Source organism: Myotis brandtii, unplaced genomic scaffold, assembly GCF_000412655.1.
Source record: "Myotis brandtii unplaced genomic scaffold, ASM41265v1 scaffold384, whole genome shotgun sequence".
NCBI classification, from domain to species: Eukaryota; Metazoa; Chordata; class Mammalia; order Chiroptera; family Vespertilionidae; genus Myotis; species Myotis brandtii.
Window position 1 is genome coordinate 3309907 of NW_005364745.1, and position 18849 is coordinate 3328755.

General features: G+C 44.9%; 1 protein-coding gene across 1 annotated transcript; it reads right to left on the reverse strand.

Moving 5' to 3' along the window:
- Window positions 1-855: 855 nt before the first annotated feature.
- DNAJC21 (DnaJ (Hsp40) homolog, subfamily C, member 21) lies at window positions 856-15245 on the reverse strand. Its single transcript, XM_014544843.1, is given in 12 exon segments — window positions 856-1339; window positions 1842-1917; window positions 4257-4429; window positions 5295-5337; window positions 8199-8286; window positions 10101-10252; window positions 11123-11427; window positions 11795-11917; window positions 12221-12344; window positions 14347-14440; window positions 15171-15182; window positions 15185-15245. Coding segments are annotated over 12 exon segments (1401 nt in total). The 5' UTR covers window positions 15231-15245; the 3' UTR covers window positions 856-1174.
- Window positions 15246-18849: the final 3604 nt, after the last annotated feature.

Here is an 18849-nt window from a genome sequence, read left to right on the forward strand (position 1 = left end):
CCCCCGAGGCTGTCAGAAAGCCTCAGCATCAGGGGCTTGCTCTCCAGTTTACACGTAACTGAAGATTCCTTCCTTTGGAGACTCAAGGAGAGAAATAAGTTCACTGAACGGAAAGTGAGGAGTTCGAAGCTACTTTCAAGACCAATGAAAAGAACTGCCTATTTATTTAATCCATCCTAAAACCGACTCATCACTGAACATGTTAGACCACACTCACTTGTAATGACTCTCCATATCTCTTTGGATTTAATATTCATCTTTGCTACAGAATAGAAGGCATAAATAGCAACTTTCTTAAAAAATCTTTCATTAAAAACGTTTTTCTCCATTGAATGATGTAAAAAAAACAAAACAAAACATTTCTAAAAATAGTGATGAAAAAGCTCAAGGCAGAATATCCCTAGTTAATGTATCAGTATAAATTCTGCACCATCTGCTACGCTGACCAATCACACTTTCCAGCTGTCACTGCTCCTGAGGAGGAAGCGCCGTATAAATTAATTTGCTTCCACCTCCACAATTCAAATCAAAGGAAGAAGCCAAGCTGCATGTCGATAATTACCAGTAAAATCTCAAACTGAATCAACATAGTCATACCTTGGATAGACAGTATTCTTGAAACACAACCATATATGTTCACATAGTTTCTATCTTTCATTGTCCTTGAGGGGGAAAATACATAGTAATTAACAATAGGTTCTTTAGAAATAATTTTAAAATTAGAACCAGAGTCATGGTATCAGGTGGAAAAATAAATCTATGGCAATTTTAAAACAATCTGGAATCATTGACAAAAGCATTAAATCACATAAAAACACTTAATGAGAAATTCACAAAATAAAACAGAGAGGGGCATTTGTATGTGTTAAAATAATTTAATTCTCCCTGTACATTCTGTCCACGAGCCAGCAGAAACCAAGAATACGCACTTTACAATATTTACCTGTTTTGAGATATTCAAGTCCGTTCAGATGGCAAAGTAGAATTCAATCACTAATGAAATGTTTAAAAATATATATATTAAACAGAAAAATGTTTTTACAAGATAAAAAATAATCTTCCACAATGCAATAAATTGCAGATCACTGAAACTTTAACTCTTTAGATGATTTCAGTTCAGTTTTTGGTTTCAAAATCTAGAGACAATCAGAAAGAAAAGGCGTTGGCAGAATGTCTATCTGTTTTTGCGTTTGTCTTTCTTGCTTCGACTACTTGTTACACCATTTAAAGAAGACGACGAGGGCGCTCTTGCATGCCCCGTGGCCTTTAGATGGTCAAATAGTTTATTCCGGGATGGAAACTTGCTGTGGCAGGTGGTACAGCTGATCAGAACGTCACTCTGAGAGGGGGAAACCAATAATAAAAGCAAGTGTTATCTGAGAGCAGTATGTTTTCATGTCCTGATTAAATATCAAACAATCGCAAAATAAAGATCTTTTAACAAAATGGAAAACTACCAAGACAGGCTCAACAGGGGCAGCTGTTCCTGAAAGTTAAGTCCCATTAACCACCACCATCAACCTTACGAGTTCTGAGACATGCAATAGCTGCCCGCCTCAGACTAGACCAAGGCTTTAGATTTCAGAGTAATGGAAACAGAACAGGAACTGTTCACACAAGCTGCTATTTCCCATACGTGTCTTACTCCTTTAAAGGAAACAATGAGAGTGGCACAAGTCTAAATTCTACGTTTGTCCAGGAAAAGTGCTGACAGATCCACACATAGTAGCAGGGGCAGAGGGCTCACCGAACACACTCACATGTTTGGAAGGGGAACTAAGAATTTGGGCTACGGCGCTTAAACACCGTACAGGCTTAAACACAGACACACTGTGACCTACCAGGGTCTGAGGCTCGGCAGGCACTCTGACAGATTTCTTCGTATCTTTGGCTTTCTTTCCTCTGGGTTTAGGGACACTGGCAAGTAAACGAAAGAATTCAGCATAATCCAATAATTATCATTTTGCTCCCAAGATGACTCAAATGAATGACATGCACTTTAATGGCTAATTCATTCATTTTAATGGTCATGTTAATTAATTTTCACATTTCAAATAAATAGCTTTAAAGAGCAACTTTAAAGATCACATTTTATATCAGGTTTGTCACAATAATTAAGAAATTTACCTAAAATGGTTGAAACATAAGCTAAAACAAAACCTGTCAAATTCTCTAAATTTTCATACTATGTGTTTTTGTTAAAAAGCAAAGCACTTCATATTCCATTTGTTGAAGCAAACCATCGTCACTGCCAACCAGTACTCCTCACAGATAGTCTGTGACATTAAGTGTGGCTCCTACAAGTGCTACTTCTTGGACCAGATCCCGCCTGGGACAAACATCCTAACAGTGTCTCAATGAAGTGAAATGAGGAAAATAGCGACACTGTCATGCACTTTTCGTAAAATTACATTTGTTCAACAGAGAGGATTTTCTTTTATTAAGAGACTGTCCTTTCTGCTGACTAGTGGGCTCCCCCGGACTCTTTCACCCAGAAGCTGCCGCCAGGACAGCCGTCCACTCCTGGTCCACTTTCACTCTGCGCTGTCCTCTTCCCAGCCCTCGAGGTGAATGGTAGCTTTCCCCAGTTATTTCATACTCCCCTCATGTGTGCTAACCACGTTCTTAGGATAAAGTCCAAGTGCAACTACACAGAACAGACAGCCTGGGTTACAGGGATGAGCTATGACAATGCTGCCCTACTATTCTTTAAGCAGAAACCAAGAGTCTGCATTAAGTTAAATGGCGTATACAGGCACACATCATTTTACTGCACTTCACAGATGCTGTTTTTACAAATTGAAGCTAAGCCTCCACAGCAAAAAGGTTACAACGGGCTTTACTGTGGTGGTCAGGAACCAGGCCCGCAATGGCGCTGATTAGGGTGTAACACAACATTAGCAGCATTCAGCCAGCTTTGAAAGCATCAAGGAAAGGACATAATGGCATACAGGCTACAGATTAAAAGTTACTAATTTGCCAAAACCGGTTTGGCTCAGTGGATAGAGCGTCGGCCTGCGGACTCAAGGGTCCCAGGTTCGATTCCGGTCAAGGGCATGTACCTGGGTTGCGGGCACATCCCCAGTAGGAGATGTGCAGGAGGCAGCTGATCAATGTTTCTCTCTCATCGATGTTTCTAGCTCTCTCTCTCCCTTCCTCTCTGTAAAAAATCAATAAAAATATATTTAAAAAAAATTTAAATTTAAAAAAATAAATAAAAGTTACTAATTTACTAAGTATCATCATAGATATGCCACAAATATACCCAAGAGCACTTAGGGTGACATTCCTAGAGAACAATTTATCATGTTATGAAAGACAGCAGCTGCATCCGTGAAGCTCAAATCGAAGAACTTTATTTTTTTAAAAGGACTTTATATACATGCAGGTTTTTTAATGAACTTCTCACTAGGTTACCAGCATCACAGGGGCCCCAGAAAGGCAATGGACACCCGGGGGTATGTGTGAGTGTGTGTCTGTGTGAGAGTGTGTGTATGTGTGTGTATGTGTGTGAGTGTGATTATGTGATTATGTGTGAGTGTGTGTGTGTGTGACAGTGTGTGTGTATGTGAGATGGTGTGTGTGTGTGTCAGACTGTGAGACTGTGTGTGTGTGTGTGTGTGTGTGTGTGTGTGTGAGTGAGAGTGAGATTGAGTGTGTGGGTGAGAGGGAGTGTGTGTATGAGAATGTGTATGTTTGTGTGAGAGTATGTGTGAGAGTGTGTGAGTGTGAGACTATGTATGCATGTTTGTGTGAGGGACTAAGAATGTGTGTGTGTGTGTGTGTGTAAGAGTGTGAGACTGTGTGAGTGCGTGTGTATTCACACCCAGCCCTGACACTCCTCAGCAGTGAAGTCAGCCAGACCAAGTCCTGAACAGAGAACAGCTGCCACAGCCTGTGGATTCGGCGGTGATGCTCCAGCTGAGTGGGCACAGCCTCGTCAGTAGCTTGATCGCACGTGAGCTCGGGGATGACTGACACAGGGATAACTACGCACCTCAGCGGAACAAGGGAACAAAACGGGATCAAAGCGACTGCTTCCTGATTTCGGCCATTTGCTGAAATGTCTGTGAGCGCGTCCTCTGGCATTCTCTCCAGCACCCTTCATCTGTATACACGTGTCTGGATATATACACACTGACAGACACATCCACTTCCCCCCACCCGTCATGGGAAAGAAGCTTCTACTTGACATATGACAAGATACCCTCACCACCAGGATCAAGATGTAGACAACCACATGCACCTTGGCCTACCTTCTCGCTTCACTTTTCGGGTCCTCACACAGCTGACCAGCCTCTGGGACCCTGACACTCTCTTGGGGACCACCTTCTAATTCTTTGGCACTGTCTTGATTTAAGTTGGTATCTTCTGGATCAACTTTCACTCCTTCTCCTATTCCATTTTCATTGCAATTATCATCATAATTCTAGGTTATAAACACGTGTGCATTACAAAATAAATACTATAATAGTACTGGCTTCTTAGGTTATTCGGCCAAATAGTTATAATAAACAATGACAATGTCCCAAGCCCCCTAGTTAGAGTGCATCTTCAGGCAATAAAAAGAAACAGATAATTTTAAAACATGAATGCTCTCCCTCTGATATTTCACCATTTTCTTTATGCCATTCTATTTAAGGGACTTGAGCATCCATGCATTTTGGTATCTGGGGAGTCCTGGAACCAATCCCCCACAGACACCAAGAGAGAAGGGCAATTCTTGAATTTGGACCCCAGGTATGAAATACTTAAACTACTTAAATTTCTGAGTATATCAACATTCTTTCAATAACCACAATCATTGCAAGTTTCTAAACAAATGTTTCTTCTGTGAAATTTTAATTATGTTGTCAACAGAACAAACTTGATTATACAATGAGAAATCCCAGGGGTCACGTGTCCAGATATTTTTTTAAATATGGTCACTCAGCTAATTAGTATTAGGAGAATTCCACATGCAAAATTTTAAAACACCCTGACAATAGTAATTAAATAAATTAGTTGCATACATATAAGGGGGGGGCTTAAAAAAGAAAACATTTTCAACTCCTTTTAATCGTTTTACAATTGACATGAAATTAGAGCAAAAGTCCTTCTCCTTAATACTATTCTCCTAATACTAAAAGTTTCGCTAACATTAAACAGCAAATCTAGAGTTGTAATGCTCTTGAATTTGGACCCCAGGTATGAAATATTTAAACTACTTAAATTTCTGAGTATATCAACATTCTTTCAATAACCACAATCATTGCAAGTTTCTAACCAAAAGTATTCTCCTAATACTAACATACCTGTGCTGGTTTCTGTTTCTTTTTCTTCTGTTTTTTAGAAAGCCTAAGAGCAAATATAAATCAAAATGTCAAATACTTGATTCTATAAAGATTTATGAAGTAAAAAGAAAAACAATTAAGCACTAATGATACAGAGAGAAATAAAAAAAAATTAAAATTATAAATATCATAAAGCATTAACAGGAAAATGTTCACATTATTTTAGAATATTGTAAGTGGCTCAATTGACAGGAATTAGCATATCAATTACGTAGGTATAAAATTGCTTTTAAATATAGTCATAATATAGTGTGTAAAATTATATTTGACATCATGTCTTTACCCATTTCAATACTATAAAGTTCACTTCACTAGAAGAAATGCAGAAAATACAAGCGTAACAGGCTGACTTCTTCGGGATAAAGCAGCCTCTACAGCAGTGGTTCTCAACCTTCTAATGCTACGTGCAACCCTTTACTACAGTTCCTCATGTTGTGGTGACCCCCAATTTCATTGTTACAAATTGAACATAATTAAAGCATAGTGATTAATCACAAAGACAATATGTAATTATATATGTGTTTTCTGATGGTCTTAGGCAACCCCTGTGAAAGGGTCTCCCCACTAGTATCTCCTGCAGATCAAGGTTCTTTGGAGAAATGGGAACATTTCGTGCCAGATAGGAAGTGCTCGGCAATGCCTGGGGCATGTCAAGGACACAGGAGCAGGTGGAAGGACTCTCACTAACCACTGACGGGAAACTGGAGCAGGAAAAGGGCAATAACAAATACAAAACATTGAAAAAGTCCCTAAACTCAGACTGACACAGACCAGTCCAAGGGGCAGTGAAGCTCCTGTTTACAGCAGAAAGCCACATGCTGATGACCATGTGACACGTGTAACGCAGTACCTGCCCCTCAACCGGGTCCCAGACCCAAGTGAGAAAGATGCCACACAGGACGCTACGAGGATCACCTGACGAAAGTGGAACACGGCAGGAAACGACAGAAGTGCCGTATCAATGGCATCCGTTTCCTCCAGCTGACAACTGCACTCTGATTGTAGAGAATGTGCTTAGGAGCACTGCACACGTCACGTACTCAGAACCGTGTGTAGCGAGAGAACAAGCACACGCAAATGGGGAGCCTGAGCAACCGTGAGCGGAGTGCTCTACACTCTGTCCTCGCGACTGGCCTGAGTTCAATGTTACTTCCAAATAAACAAGACTTTCTAAACCTCCTTTCCTGCGGCTGCTTCCTGCTGCTGCTGCTTCTCCAGCTCGCCCACTCCCCTCACTGCTCCCTGACTTCCCCGGAGGCTCATCCAGACAGACCGTTCCTGACACCCACATCCTCACTGTCATCCCCTGGTCCCCTTTTCTCTTTTCTGCGCATATTTTGCTGCTTTTTCCCTTGCTGGTTCTACATTTCCCCCATATTCTTGACTCTCCTTATACCAGTACCCATTTTAGTACTTCTGTCCCCACTGTTCCTGTAAGAGCAGGTCCTCTGCGCTCTCCCGCCTGGGAGCAGGCCTGTGCTCTTCCCTGCCCCCTCGCTCTTTTTCCCTCAGGTGCAGTACCTATATTACGCTAAGCGAAATAAGCCAGTCGGAGAAAGATAACTATCACATGATCTCACCCATATGTGGGATATAATGATCAACATAATTCTATGAACAAGAATAGATCAAGAGACAAATGGTAGGGGAGGGGGGTTAGAGAGCAACCAAAGGACTTGTGTGCAGGCATATTAGCATAACCAATGGACACAGACATTGGGGTGGTGGGGGCTTGCCCGGAGTGGGAATGACTGGGGGAAGAGGGGATCAATTGGGGGAAAGGAGACATATGTAAAACTTTAGACAATAAAATAAATACATAAATAAATACATAAATAAATAAATGTAGTGAGATGCCCTGGCTGATTTGGCTCAGTGATTAGAGCGTTGGACCTTGGACCGAAGGGTCGAGGGTTCAATTCCAAGTCAAGAGCACCCACATACTTCGGCTGCAGGTCCATCCCCATTCTGGTCTGGGTGAGAGTAGAAGGCAATCAATCAATGTGTCTCTTACCTCAATGTTTCTCTCTCTCTCTCCCCAACTCTCCTCCCTTTCACTCTCTCAAAAAAAAAAAATCAATGAGAAAATATCCTCACTCCTCAGTTGAGGATTTAAAAAAAAATAGTGAGACAAGGAAAAGTTGGGGGGCAGAGGAAGGGTATAAAAAACAAGGAAGAGCCCAGCTGGCATGGCTCAGTGGTTGAGCATCGACCTATGAACCAGGAAGTCATGGTTCGAATCCTGGTCAGGGTACATGCCCAGGTTGCAGGCTTGATCCCCAGTGTGGGGTGTGCAGGAGGCAGCCAATCAATGATTCTCTCTCATCACTGATGTTTCCATCTCTCTCTCTTCCTCTCCTTTCCTCTCTGAGATCAATAAAAATATATTAAAACCAAACCAAACTATACTTTAGACATCATAATAATAAATAATTAAAAAACAATAAAAAATAAGAGATCAAGGAACCAATCAATAAAGCCCCTCCTCCCCTCAGTAAATGTCCCCTCGCAGGACACGGTGAAGCTCCTGGGTGGCAGCAATGGCCTATATGGGAGCGATGGCTGGAAGTGAGTCTGCCACCAACAGAGAGAGATGGTGTAGCCTTGTGGCCCATATGACTGCACCTTCTTTGCCAAAAAAGCAACATTTCTTTCTGAAGACCACGTGCATGTTTACAAAGCAGCTGCCCACAGGAATGCTGGCACGACTGATCACTCCACGGGCTGACCTGCTGCTACAACGGCCTTCTCCCCAGGATGCTGTAAGGACTAGGGAGCTGCTACCAGCAGCATTTTCTTTTCAGGACTTGCAAAGCGTTACACTCGCCTCAAAAGAAAAGGTGAGTTCAAAGACCTTAAACTTACGCCTTTTCCGTCTTGAAAGATTTGTCACACGCTGGGCAGTACAGTCCCTCATAAAGCTCCACGCCATCGGCCTCGTCGCTGTCCTTCCCTGCAGGAAAGAGGTCGCAGTAAGAAGCCTGTGCCATTAGAACACAGACCTACAACATGCTAACAAAACGTTTACTTCCTTACCAAGGAAAACAATGACGTTACAGGATTCGAGCTGACCCTTTAAAAGCAACACTAAATTATAAGAGATGAAAAATCCCTTTAACTTTCTATTTCTCTTTATAAGTCTACTCAAAAGACAAGAATTCTCAGAACCCTGGGAGTGAGCAAAGTTCAGAAAATCAGAGGTCCATAGTTCTACCAAAAAGCAATTTTTTCAACAAGGTGTTTTTAACTTACCTCTTGAGCAAGATTTGGTACAAACACATTTATATAACTGTAATCTATTCTTAAATGCTTAAATAAACTTAGCTCACAACATTCTGTCATTATTGGACAAGTCATAAAATAGCATACTACATGTAAAGTTTAACACTGTCTTTACAGACTATTTTTTTATAAGCCTGAAGATTTATTACACTGGAACAATTACTACCGATACAGTCCAAACATCTAAGCAATTAAAAAGTGCAATGAAGTCTTTGCACAATACCATCTTCTATCTTTATAGGAAATAATATTAAAAGTGATGTTAATATGGTTTTGAAGGACAGTCTCATTAAAATCATAAACGATCAGAATACACGCAAAGTTCAGTATTACTGTCTAATTATGGGTACACTTTCAAGGTATCATATACATGAAATAAACTTTGATTAATCAAAGAGTTAATAAAGAATGCTGGATTTGAAGCCAAAATCTGGATTTAAAATGGTCATAGACACCCAGGCATATGCCACAGCTTCTCAGTCTTAGTTTCTTCTTTAGGAAAATGCAGCCAATTATATGAGCAAAACCTACATTTAAGGGCTATTGTGGGAGGGTCAAGCAGCAAAATGATGTATGTGAAAGCATGTTATAAATTATTTAACTCTACGTAATTACACCACCTCACGTTTGCAGAGTGTTTATAATTTCCCAAACACTTGCACATTTACGTCTTATTTATTAATAAAACATTCCATTTACTAGTCATTTTGATTAATTAAAAGTTTGTCATTTTATCACTTGGTTTATTAGTCTGAAAAAGCACATCTGTAGGTATTTCAGTGCACCAAGTGCCTTCTATGAAGTCAGAAATGAAAGGAAGAATCTACCATGTACACACACCACACAGGCTCCTACACAACATCAGCTTTTCTGGAAAGAGCTGCTATGAAAACGTGACCTACTACTTAACTGCATTTTTTAAAATAACCAGTCTGCGGTCACGTCACACCTGTCAGTATGTCCACTTATTTATCAACATACTAGAGTCCCGATGCACGAAATTCGTGCAAGAGTAGGCCTTCCTTCCCCCGGCTGCTGGCACCGGCTTCTCTCACAGCCCTGACTTTGTCCGGAAGGTCTTCCAGAAGGACGTTCAGTCTAATTAGCATTATGCTTTTATAGATGTATACGGCCAGAAGCACAAATTGTTTAAAACATCGTCAGAAAAGAGTTTGTTAATCAAATTACCAGAATTAGCCGGCTTCAATAGACAACCTTTCCTTGGTCCATACAGTATTGTTTTTCATGTTAATTATCTGTCACACTTAAAAACTGGGAGATGTCACATAAAAATCCAAAGTCCCAGCTTCACTGAAACCAAACAGATGTGAAAACTCTGGCAACAGCCGCTGGAAGGGGTGTCCCAGGTTCTCCTCCCTCCACGCTCCCACTCCACTGTCTTATCCCTGCCCTGGCCCCTGTGAGCACCCGGTGCATCCTGTGCACAGAAACATGACTTCCCAGCGTCCCGATGGGTGCAGTTACCATCCTGTCCGTCTCTGAGCTCGTGCTCCTCCCCCTCGTCTTCCTCTGAGCCGTCTCCGAACTCCTTCTCGTACCGCGCCTCCATCTCCCGGAGCTCCTTCTCCAGGTCGGCCAGCGCCATCCAGCTCTGCTCCTTGTACTGCTCGGCCAGTCTAGACACAAACAGCACAGTCTCCGCACTGCGCTCCCCGACTCTTCAGGCTCCGAGTCCATCCCAAGAGAGCTTCCTACCACCCCCACCCCACCCCACCCCCAACGTGCTCACAAACTTCACACCTGCACCGAGTTAAAGGGCAAAGTCACTGGAAATCTGTTAGCTGTCCTGGTTGATTTTAATTGCTCGACTAGATAATGGGTTTTGAAACATATAACTCTTAGCAACTCATTAAATGGTTTCAAGTGATGTTAAGTTGTAAGTGCTAATTTTCAAAAGATGAGGGGTGGGGCAGGAAGAATTTTTAAGAAGTCGTTTTTTTAGAGAATGCTGTAATGCTCTGGACACAATGCTTTTACAGTAACTCAAAAACAACAACGCTTTAAAGGCACTAGAAGGACCTGGATAGCTGAGAGTACACCGACTAAGAGGCAGTCCTGGGTGGCGGTTAAAAGCAAGGCCCTGGGCTGACTCCCTGGGTCCAACCCCGCCTCTGCGATTCGCTGGCCGTGCGACCTTGGCCTGTCTGCCTCGCACCCACAAAGGAACGAGGATACAAACCAGCACTTGCTCCCAGAACCGCTAGGAGAAAAGCCCAGGGCAGGGCCTTGTGCAGAGCGAGAGCTCGGGGGCCTTAGTTACTATTAACTTCCACAGGAGTCTGGAAAGGTCTCAGGTATAAAGGGCCTCGGAAGGACAACATCCAATTCAAACACCTTTTCACAGATGAAAAATCACTGTGCAACGTCAGGATTTAAAAGGTGAAGCCAAGATGCCTCAACCCGACGTGGAGGCACACGGCAGGTACCTCCTGCTGTGGCCCTGGGCCCCGCACGGCCCCACACGGCCAGGCCCCCCCGGCACATACTTGGCCTGCTTCAGCTTCTGCTGCCGCCGCATCTCCTCAGCTTTGCGGGCCTTCTCGGCGTTCTGCTCCTCCACCAGCCGGCGATGCGCCTGCACCCTCTTGTCTCTCTTGCGAATGAAAGCCACCAGCTGACGGACGAGCTCGTTCTTCTCCTTCCTCGCCTTATCTCGAGTCTTCTTGTTTTCTTTCTCCATGGCGCGTTTCTCCCAGCGGTTGGAAGCTTGTCGGGTATCATATTCCTCTTTCCAAGCAAAGTTCTTCTGCGTGCAGAAGCTCTGCCAGTAAGCGTAGAAAGGGTGGACTACCTGGCGACAGAGAAAACAGGCAAAATGCTCGCTTCGATGTAGACTTGTTTCGGTAAGGCAGCAACGTTAATGATGCAGAACATCTTTCGTATTTAAAACATTGCTATTAATCAAAGGAGAAGACAATCCTCTTAAGGCTTTCACAAAATAAATCACTATTCAGCATGAATTTAATGAGGAAATGAATGGGATGGGACCACAGTCAATTAGGAGGGAAAGGTCAAGAAAAGGGGAGGCTGCTGGGAAGAGAAAGGAAGCAAGTCACAGGACAGGAGCGAGAACGAGGATCCATTTTTACAAATAAAGAACCAGGATGTGAGACGCACTGATCCACGCTAAGCGGACAACAGCCGTGCACGCCCCTCACCGTGTCATAGTCGCTCTGGGAGTCCCCGAAGGTCGGGAAGTCCTCCGCATCCTCCTCCAGCACCGATTCCAGCTCTTCCTTCGCAATCATTTCAAACACATTCCGATACACCGCGTAAAAGCCCTAGAGCAGGCGACAGAAACACACATTCCTACACTTTATAGTCTAATCACAGAGTGAGATTTTAAAATGCAACGTGAAAAACTTTACTGTTGAAGGATTACAACCCCAAACTCTGTCCGTGTAAGTACATCTACATTCCAATTGGAGGTTTTTAATATGCGGATACTTTAAATATGAAGCCAATGGTGGCTTTTTTGGTTTGTTTTCAGAATGAACAGTTTCACTTTCGATTATAGAATTCTCTGCATTTGAGAGTCTCACTTAAATGCTTGGTAAGAAATGGTAAGGGAGTCCACGCCTTACCTTCTCATCATCTCCATAGCCAGAGTAGCAGGTGACGGTGAAGAAGTGAAGCAAGTCTAAGCTGTCATCCTGATATTCCCCATCAAGCCCACCTTTGAGCAGAGCCTCTCTATGATTATCATACCTGAGCAGACGAAGAAATGAGCAGCGTCAGGGAAGGCGAAATGCATAAGAATTCAAAAGGACTTCTTACTCGGAAACAGCCAGAATGCTATTGCAGTCCATTTTAATGTGTCCAACCCACAACCAAAAAATTTTAAGAAAAAAATGTCAACATGAAAAGACAATCTATCGTAAAATTGCTGATTAAAACTCTGACTAGCCCACTACCGGCATGTACAGCACTAGCCCACGGGAACAAGGGACTGTCATGCACCAGGGAACCTCCACGCCACTCCCCGCAGGTGGCTGCAGTCCCAGGAAAGAAACATTCCTGAGCAGGACGGGGTGGACATAATCTCGTCCACAGACTACTTACACACGTGGGATCTGAGAATTTAGCAGCATGAACCGAAATCACTCTTATGTCTACGTAAACAATGGAGTAGCTTCACGCACATGCAATTACCCACAGAGCAACTCTGTAAAGTTTGCTACAACAGGAAGCTGAGGCTCAAGGACATTAAACAGCTTGTTGTCCACAATCATAAAGCCTGTAAGCAGCAAAGCCAGACGTCAGAGCCAGGTCTGGGGAGGACTCAGAGTGCAGTGCCGCCTGCACACAGCAGCAGAGGAGAAACACGTAGGCCTCTCTCTGTGACTTCCATGTAAAAGGCGATTTTATAGGAACTTCCTTTACAGCCTTTCTCTCTGGAGGCCGGCCGTGGGCACACTGACCCCGAGGACAGGCACAGAGCATGCGCACCACCCGGGCTGCGGATGAGCAGCAGGTCCTGCAGTTGTAACAGGCTCAACACCTATCCCTCTGCAGCAAAAGTCCCAACACAGACTCTGTTCGGAAATGATATTCAATGACCAGGTCATCATTAACAAAAGATGTAGAAGCTTAACTTACACACGTGTCTGAGAATTTAGCAGCATGAACCGAAATCACTCTTATGTCTACGTAAACAATGGAGTAGCTTCACGCACATGCAATTACCCACAGAACAACTCCATAAAGTTTGCTACAACAGGAAGCTGAGGCTCAGGGACATTAAACAGCTTGTTGTCCACAAATAAAGCCTGTAAGCAGCAAAGCTAGACGTCAGAACCAGGTCCGAGCGCCAGGAGGACTCAGAGTGCAGTACCGCCTGCACACAGCAGCAGAGGAGAAACATGTAGGCCTCTCTCTGTGACTTCCATGTAAAAGGCGATTTTATAGGAACTTCCTTTACAGCCTTTCTCTCTGGAGGCCGGCCGTGGGCACACTGACCCCGAGGACAGGCACAGAGCATGCGCACCACCCGGGCTGCGGATGAGCAGCAGGTCCTGCAGTTGTAACAGGCTCAACACCTATCCCTCTGCAGCAAAAGTCCCAACACAGACTCTGTTCGGAAATGATATTCAATGACCAGGTCATCATTAACAAAAGATGTAGAAGCTTAACTCGATTTCTTTATAGAGTGTAATTGTAGGGAAAATATTATAATTCTTGTATTAAAACACTGTACCTGTGTGTTAAAAAAACAAAACACTCTGATTTTATTTATTTTAAATGATGAGAGAGAGTTGTTGTCCCACATATTTCTGCATTCACTGGTTTATTTCTGCATGTGCCCTGACCGGGGATTGAACCCACAACCTTGGTGTATCAGGATGATGCTTCAACCTACTGAGCAACCTGGCCAGGGCTGTATCTGTTTTTGAAAGACAAGTCAGCATGCCTCCTTGTCTGACATCAGAAAACTGTCATACACCAAAGAGACCCCATTTAATGAGAAGTCACTTCATATATCAAAGTTAAAACTATTTTAACTGCCAAGCTTTCTGCATCAGGAGCTATAAAATCAGACAGTTGGAGTAAGAAGTTCCCTCCTACTCAAATACTGCATTTTATATGAGTAGGTGACAGAAGTCTCAGAGCACACCAAAAACCATTAATGATTTAAATGTTTTAAAAACCCTCTATTGACAATTCTTCCCAACAACATACACGAGGACGAGAGGGACAGCGTGCTGCTCACCATGCTCTTTCCTGAGGGTCACTCAACACGTCATATGCTGCTTGGATTAATTTAAATTGTTCAGCTGCTTCTGCGGCGTTATCCAGATTTTTATCTGTGAAAATAAAGTCACAGAAATTCAGTCATCAAAAAAGTAGGACAAAATCTAAAAGGGAGCTCACCCATCACAAATGCCAGAAACACATGAGGAGTGTGCAAAACAAAGGAAAACTAGGAAAAGGCAGAGATACTGGACGATGGTTAATAATCAGAACCTAAGTGTCTACTCGAGTAGAAAGTTCAGGCTTCCCTAAGCCTGGTGCCTCCCCGCACTCACCCTGAGCCCTCGCCTGGGTCCACAGATGGAAAACCCTGAGTAGCATGCACCTTCTTTTTAGGAGAAACGAAATATATGTATGTAATTGGTTAGGAAGAACTGCTATTATTTAGTGTTAGGTCAGGGGTCCTCAAACTTTTTAAACGGGGGGCCAGTTCACTGTCACTCAGACCGTTGGAGGGCCGGACTATAGTTTAAAAAAAAAACTATGAACAAATTCCTATGCACACAGCAGCGGCAAAAACACCCGGCGGGCCGGATAAATGTTTTCGGCGGGCCGCATGTGGCCCGCGGGCCATAGTTTGAGGACCCCTGTGCTAGGTTATACTTTCTGTTCACAACCTGTTTTTCTTCCTTATTAACACATACAAAAATAAAGTTTTAATTAGCTATACTATTCTTCTTAGCTGTGTTTCCTTAACCATGGAATTCAGAAAGCAACTTTGCCTCAAGATGGCAGCCACCTTCCAAGACGACCCCCAAAAACCCCCACCTCCTGGCATCACACCGTGTGGTCCCCGGGGTGGTGTGTCTGGCTGACAGCAGGCAGCAGTGTGAGCAGTGACATGGGGGACGGCACGGTATGGCGCTTCTGAGATGTTCTGATGAAAGACAGCAGTTTCCACCGTGGGCTCTCACTCCCTCTGGGCTCACTGCCATGGCATGACAACACCCAGGTGGCGATGGAGAAGCCACGCGGTGAGAATGGAGGCCTCTGGCCGTGGCCAGCAGCGACTGAGGCCTGCCAACACCACGTGAGCGAGCTTGAAAACAGGTGTCCCAGACAGTGAAGACACAGCCTCTTAAGAAACCCTGAGCCAAAACCACCCAGCTAAGCTGTTCCCAGGCTCTGATCCTCAGAAGCTGTGTGAGTCCATCTGATGAATGTTTGCAGTGTTTGTTGTTTTAAGCCCTGAGTTTCTGGTAGTTTGTTACACAGCAATAGGTAACTAATATGCTCAGAAAGTAAACTATTTGAATCCATCTCAGAGCACACCAGAGCTCTTTAAGCTACAGCTCCATAGTTGCCCTCTAAGAGGCGAGAGGAAAATATGACAGATGTGTATTCCCTACAATAGTCTGGCAGCCTTAGAGCAAGGCATCCTGCCTCCTCCTCTCAGGTGCCATCGCACGGATCCCACGTCCTTCAGGTGGTTGGTTGTCTGCTCAACAACTAACAGTGACAACACTGTCTCAAGGCAGCAGTTGGCCATGGCTCTTTTTGCTAAGATGCTTTAACACAAAAAGCTTTCAATATTATTTTGAAACTAGAGGCTCGGTGCACGAATTCGTGCACGGATAGGGTCCCTCAGCCTGGCTGGCGATCAGAGCCAATCAGGCCCTCTCGCCCAGTCCCGATCGGGGCACCTCGGGGCCGCCCAGCTGGGGGGAGGGACCACGGGAGGTTGGCCAGCCATGGGAGGTTGGCTGTGGGAGTGCACTGACCACCAGGGGGCAGCTCCTGAGCTGAGCGTCTGGCCCCTGGTGGTCAGTACACATCATAGCTACCAGCTGGTCGTAACATTCGCTTAGGCTTTTATATATTATAGATCATGATCCCTTAGAACTGAAAGGAGGACAAAAGTCCCCATCCCTGTTTGTGAGCATACAATGCAAGTCTAAATCCATGTCCACAGTGCAAGCCCATCTGAAGCAATAAACATCTCTTTGGGGCTGCAATGCTTACACTTGGACGCAAGCTGTATGGTCAGGAGGATGGAGCAGGTCTTTGAACGTTTCATCAAGCAGCTGGAGCTACCAAGACAGGCCACCTCTGGATTCCTTAATATGTGAGATTAATAAATGGCTCTGGTTTAGCCACTGTAGGCAGCCTCCTGTCATCTACAGCTAAACACAAGCCTGATATGACTTGAGGGTCAGAGTCCAGCTAAAAATAGTCATGCTTTCCAAGTCTTCCTCAAATCACTAAAAAAATCTTGTCAGATAAGAAAAAGCACAGTTGAGATGGAAGCTGAATGGCAGAAACAGGCAGCAAAACAAAGCAGGTGACTGCTTGGGAGTGGAGGTGGGTGGCTCTTCTTCACCTTTTAATCAGTCCTGCACTTGGTTGTCCTGCTTCTTCCCACTCCCTTCTCGCCTCCCCCAAAGAAGTTTGAAGAAAGCTAAAGCGTTTAAATGCATAAAACCCACTAATGTACCACCTGAAAATAAGATCTAATCTCTCACTGAAACATCTTTCTTAAGTAATTTTTTTCTATCTGTCATATGGCTTTTTATTTCTGTTAAACATACCTGACCTGGTTGACTAGCAGGTTGAGCTGAGATCCAAAAGCATGAGAGTGAGAAGTTAAAAAGCACTAATTTAAAAAATGGAAAGCCCACGTGATGTATTATTCACCAAGTGCAAAAAGCCACAGGCATTGCAAATCCAGCCATCACCGTTTAAAAGGCATTCATTCTCACATCATTCTCTGTGCTTTTCTCTTCACCCACTATGCTCTTTTCCACTCCCTTCCAAGCCTTTATACAGTGCCTTCTGGAAAATTCCATGGATCGTGCCACTTAAGCCAGGCTCCCTGAGAAGGCTGCTTGCTTCCCTCTCAGACTCCTTCAGCCACAGCCTTCACAGGACAGGTCTGTGCGAGAGCTGGTGTCCTCCTGGCCACCGCTCCGTCACTCACCGGAAGACAAACTAGCATTGCTTCCTGATCCATTCATTGGCCATCCCACCTTCCTCCCCTCCTGTCTGCTCCCCTCCCAACCACTGCGCTTACGCACGGAGAATCCTGGCACCTGGCTCAGCCTCCACCCCCAGGTCCTGGTCGTCATCCTGAGGACTTAATGTCCCTTGACCTCCAGTCTTGCCTGCTCCAACCTACTGTCCCCATGACAGCCAGCGAGATACTTAAAAAACGCAAACCTACCATCTCGCCCCTGCTCCCAGCACTTCACTGGCTTCCCAACGCTCTCAGGTTAAAATCCAATCCCTAGTCCAGTCCCTCACGCCTTCAGGAACTGGCCCTACTCCCCTGGCCTTCCTGGCCTCGGCCATGCTGGCTTTCTCCTGCCCCCTCCACCTGTCTTCTCTGTATTCCCGCGTTAGGTCTCCATGGAGATGTCCATTCTAGGGAGGCCCATCTCTCCCACAAATACCAAAACCCAGTCCAGGTCGGGTACCTGTGCTCAGGGGCACCTGTTATTTGTCTTCGTGCTGCCCTTACCTCACCGGACTGACATCGCCCGTCTCCTCTCAGTGTCGCCCAAAGACCACATGTGCCAGCAGGGCAGGGACCACTCCTGTCTCTACCCACTGAGCCAAACTGGCTAAACCAACCCATGTTTTCAGACTTCGGTCCATCTGTCCACTGGGCCACTTCTGTCCACCGCGTGCTCTTCCCCATTCGGTTCAGTTCACCCTTCCCAACTGCATCCTCGGGGACCCAGGCTCCTGCCAAGGGGAAGCCTCACAGCCCCTCAGGCAGTGGTTCTCAACCTGTGGGTCGAGACCCCTTTGGGGGTCGAACGACCCTTTCACAGGGGTCGTCTAAGACCATCGGAAAACACATATATAATTACATATTGTTTTTGTGATTAATCACTATGCTTTAATTATGTTCAATTTGTAACAATGAAATTGGAGGTCACCACAACATGAGGAACTGTATTAAAGGGTCGCGGCATTAAGAAGGTTGAGAACCACTGCCCTCAGGACCCAGGGGGGCTCCCTCGCCTCCTGCATTCCCGGGGGTCACCGGTTCGTCTATCAGTCCAATGACCAATTCCATGCGCTGTGCTGTTCTGCTTGCCCCGTATTTAACTCTTTTCTGCGTGTGAGGCATGTTTTCCCAGCAAGACGGAGGCATTTCAGAACCCAGTGACTTGCCCATCCCGGAGCCTAGAAACGTGCTTATTGATCAGTGCCGATAGGAAAGCCCCTTATCAGCCTGGAGATGCCGAGATCCCACTCCTAACCGAGCTCCCCCGGCTGGGAGCTCACCGGGCCACACAGTCACCCCGGCCGGGGCCACGGCATGAAAACCACGCCAATGAAGACACTTCTGAGTCAGACACAAACTTCACCGGGCAGAGAGGTCCTCGCCTCTGCCTTGATTTCAAGGGGACGGGAGCCATCGTTACACTAAGTGGCTGGGACTCCGGGACCAGTTCAGGGAGGAGGGAAAGCACGAGGAACCTGGGCGCAGGGGACTCGGGTCCGGGCGGGGCCA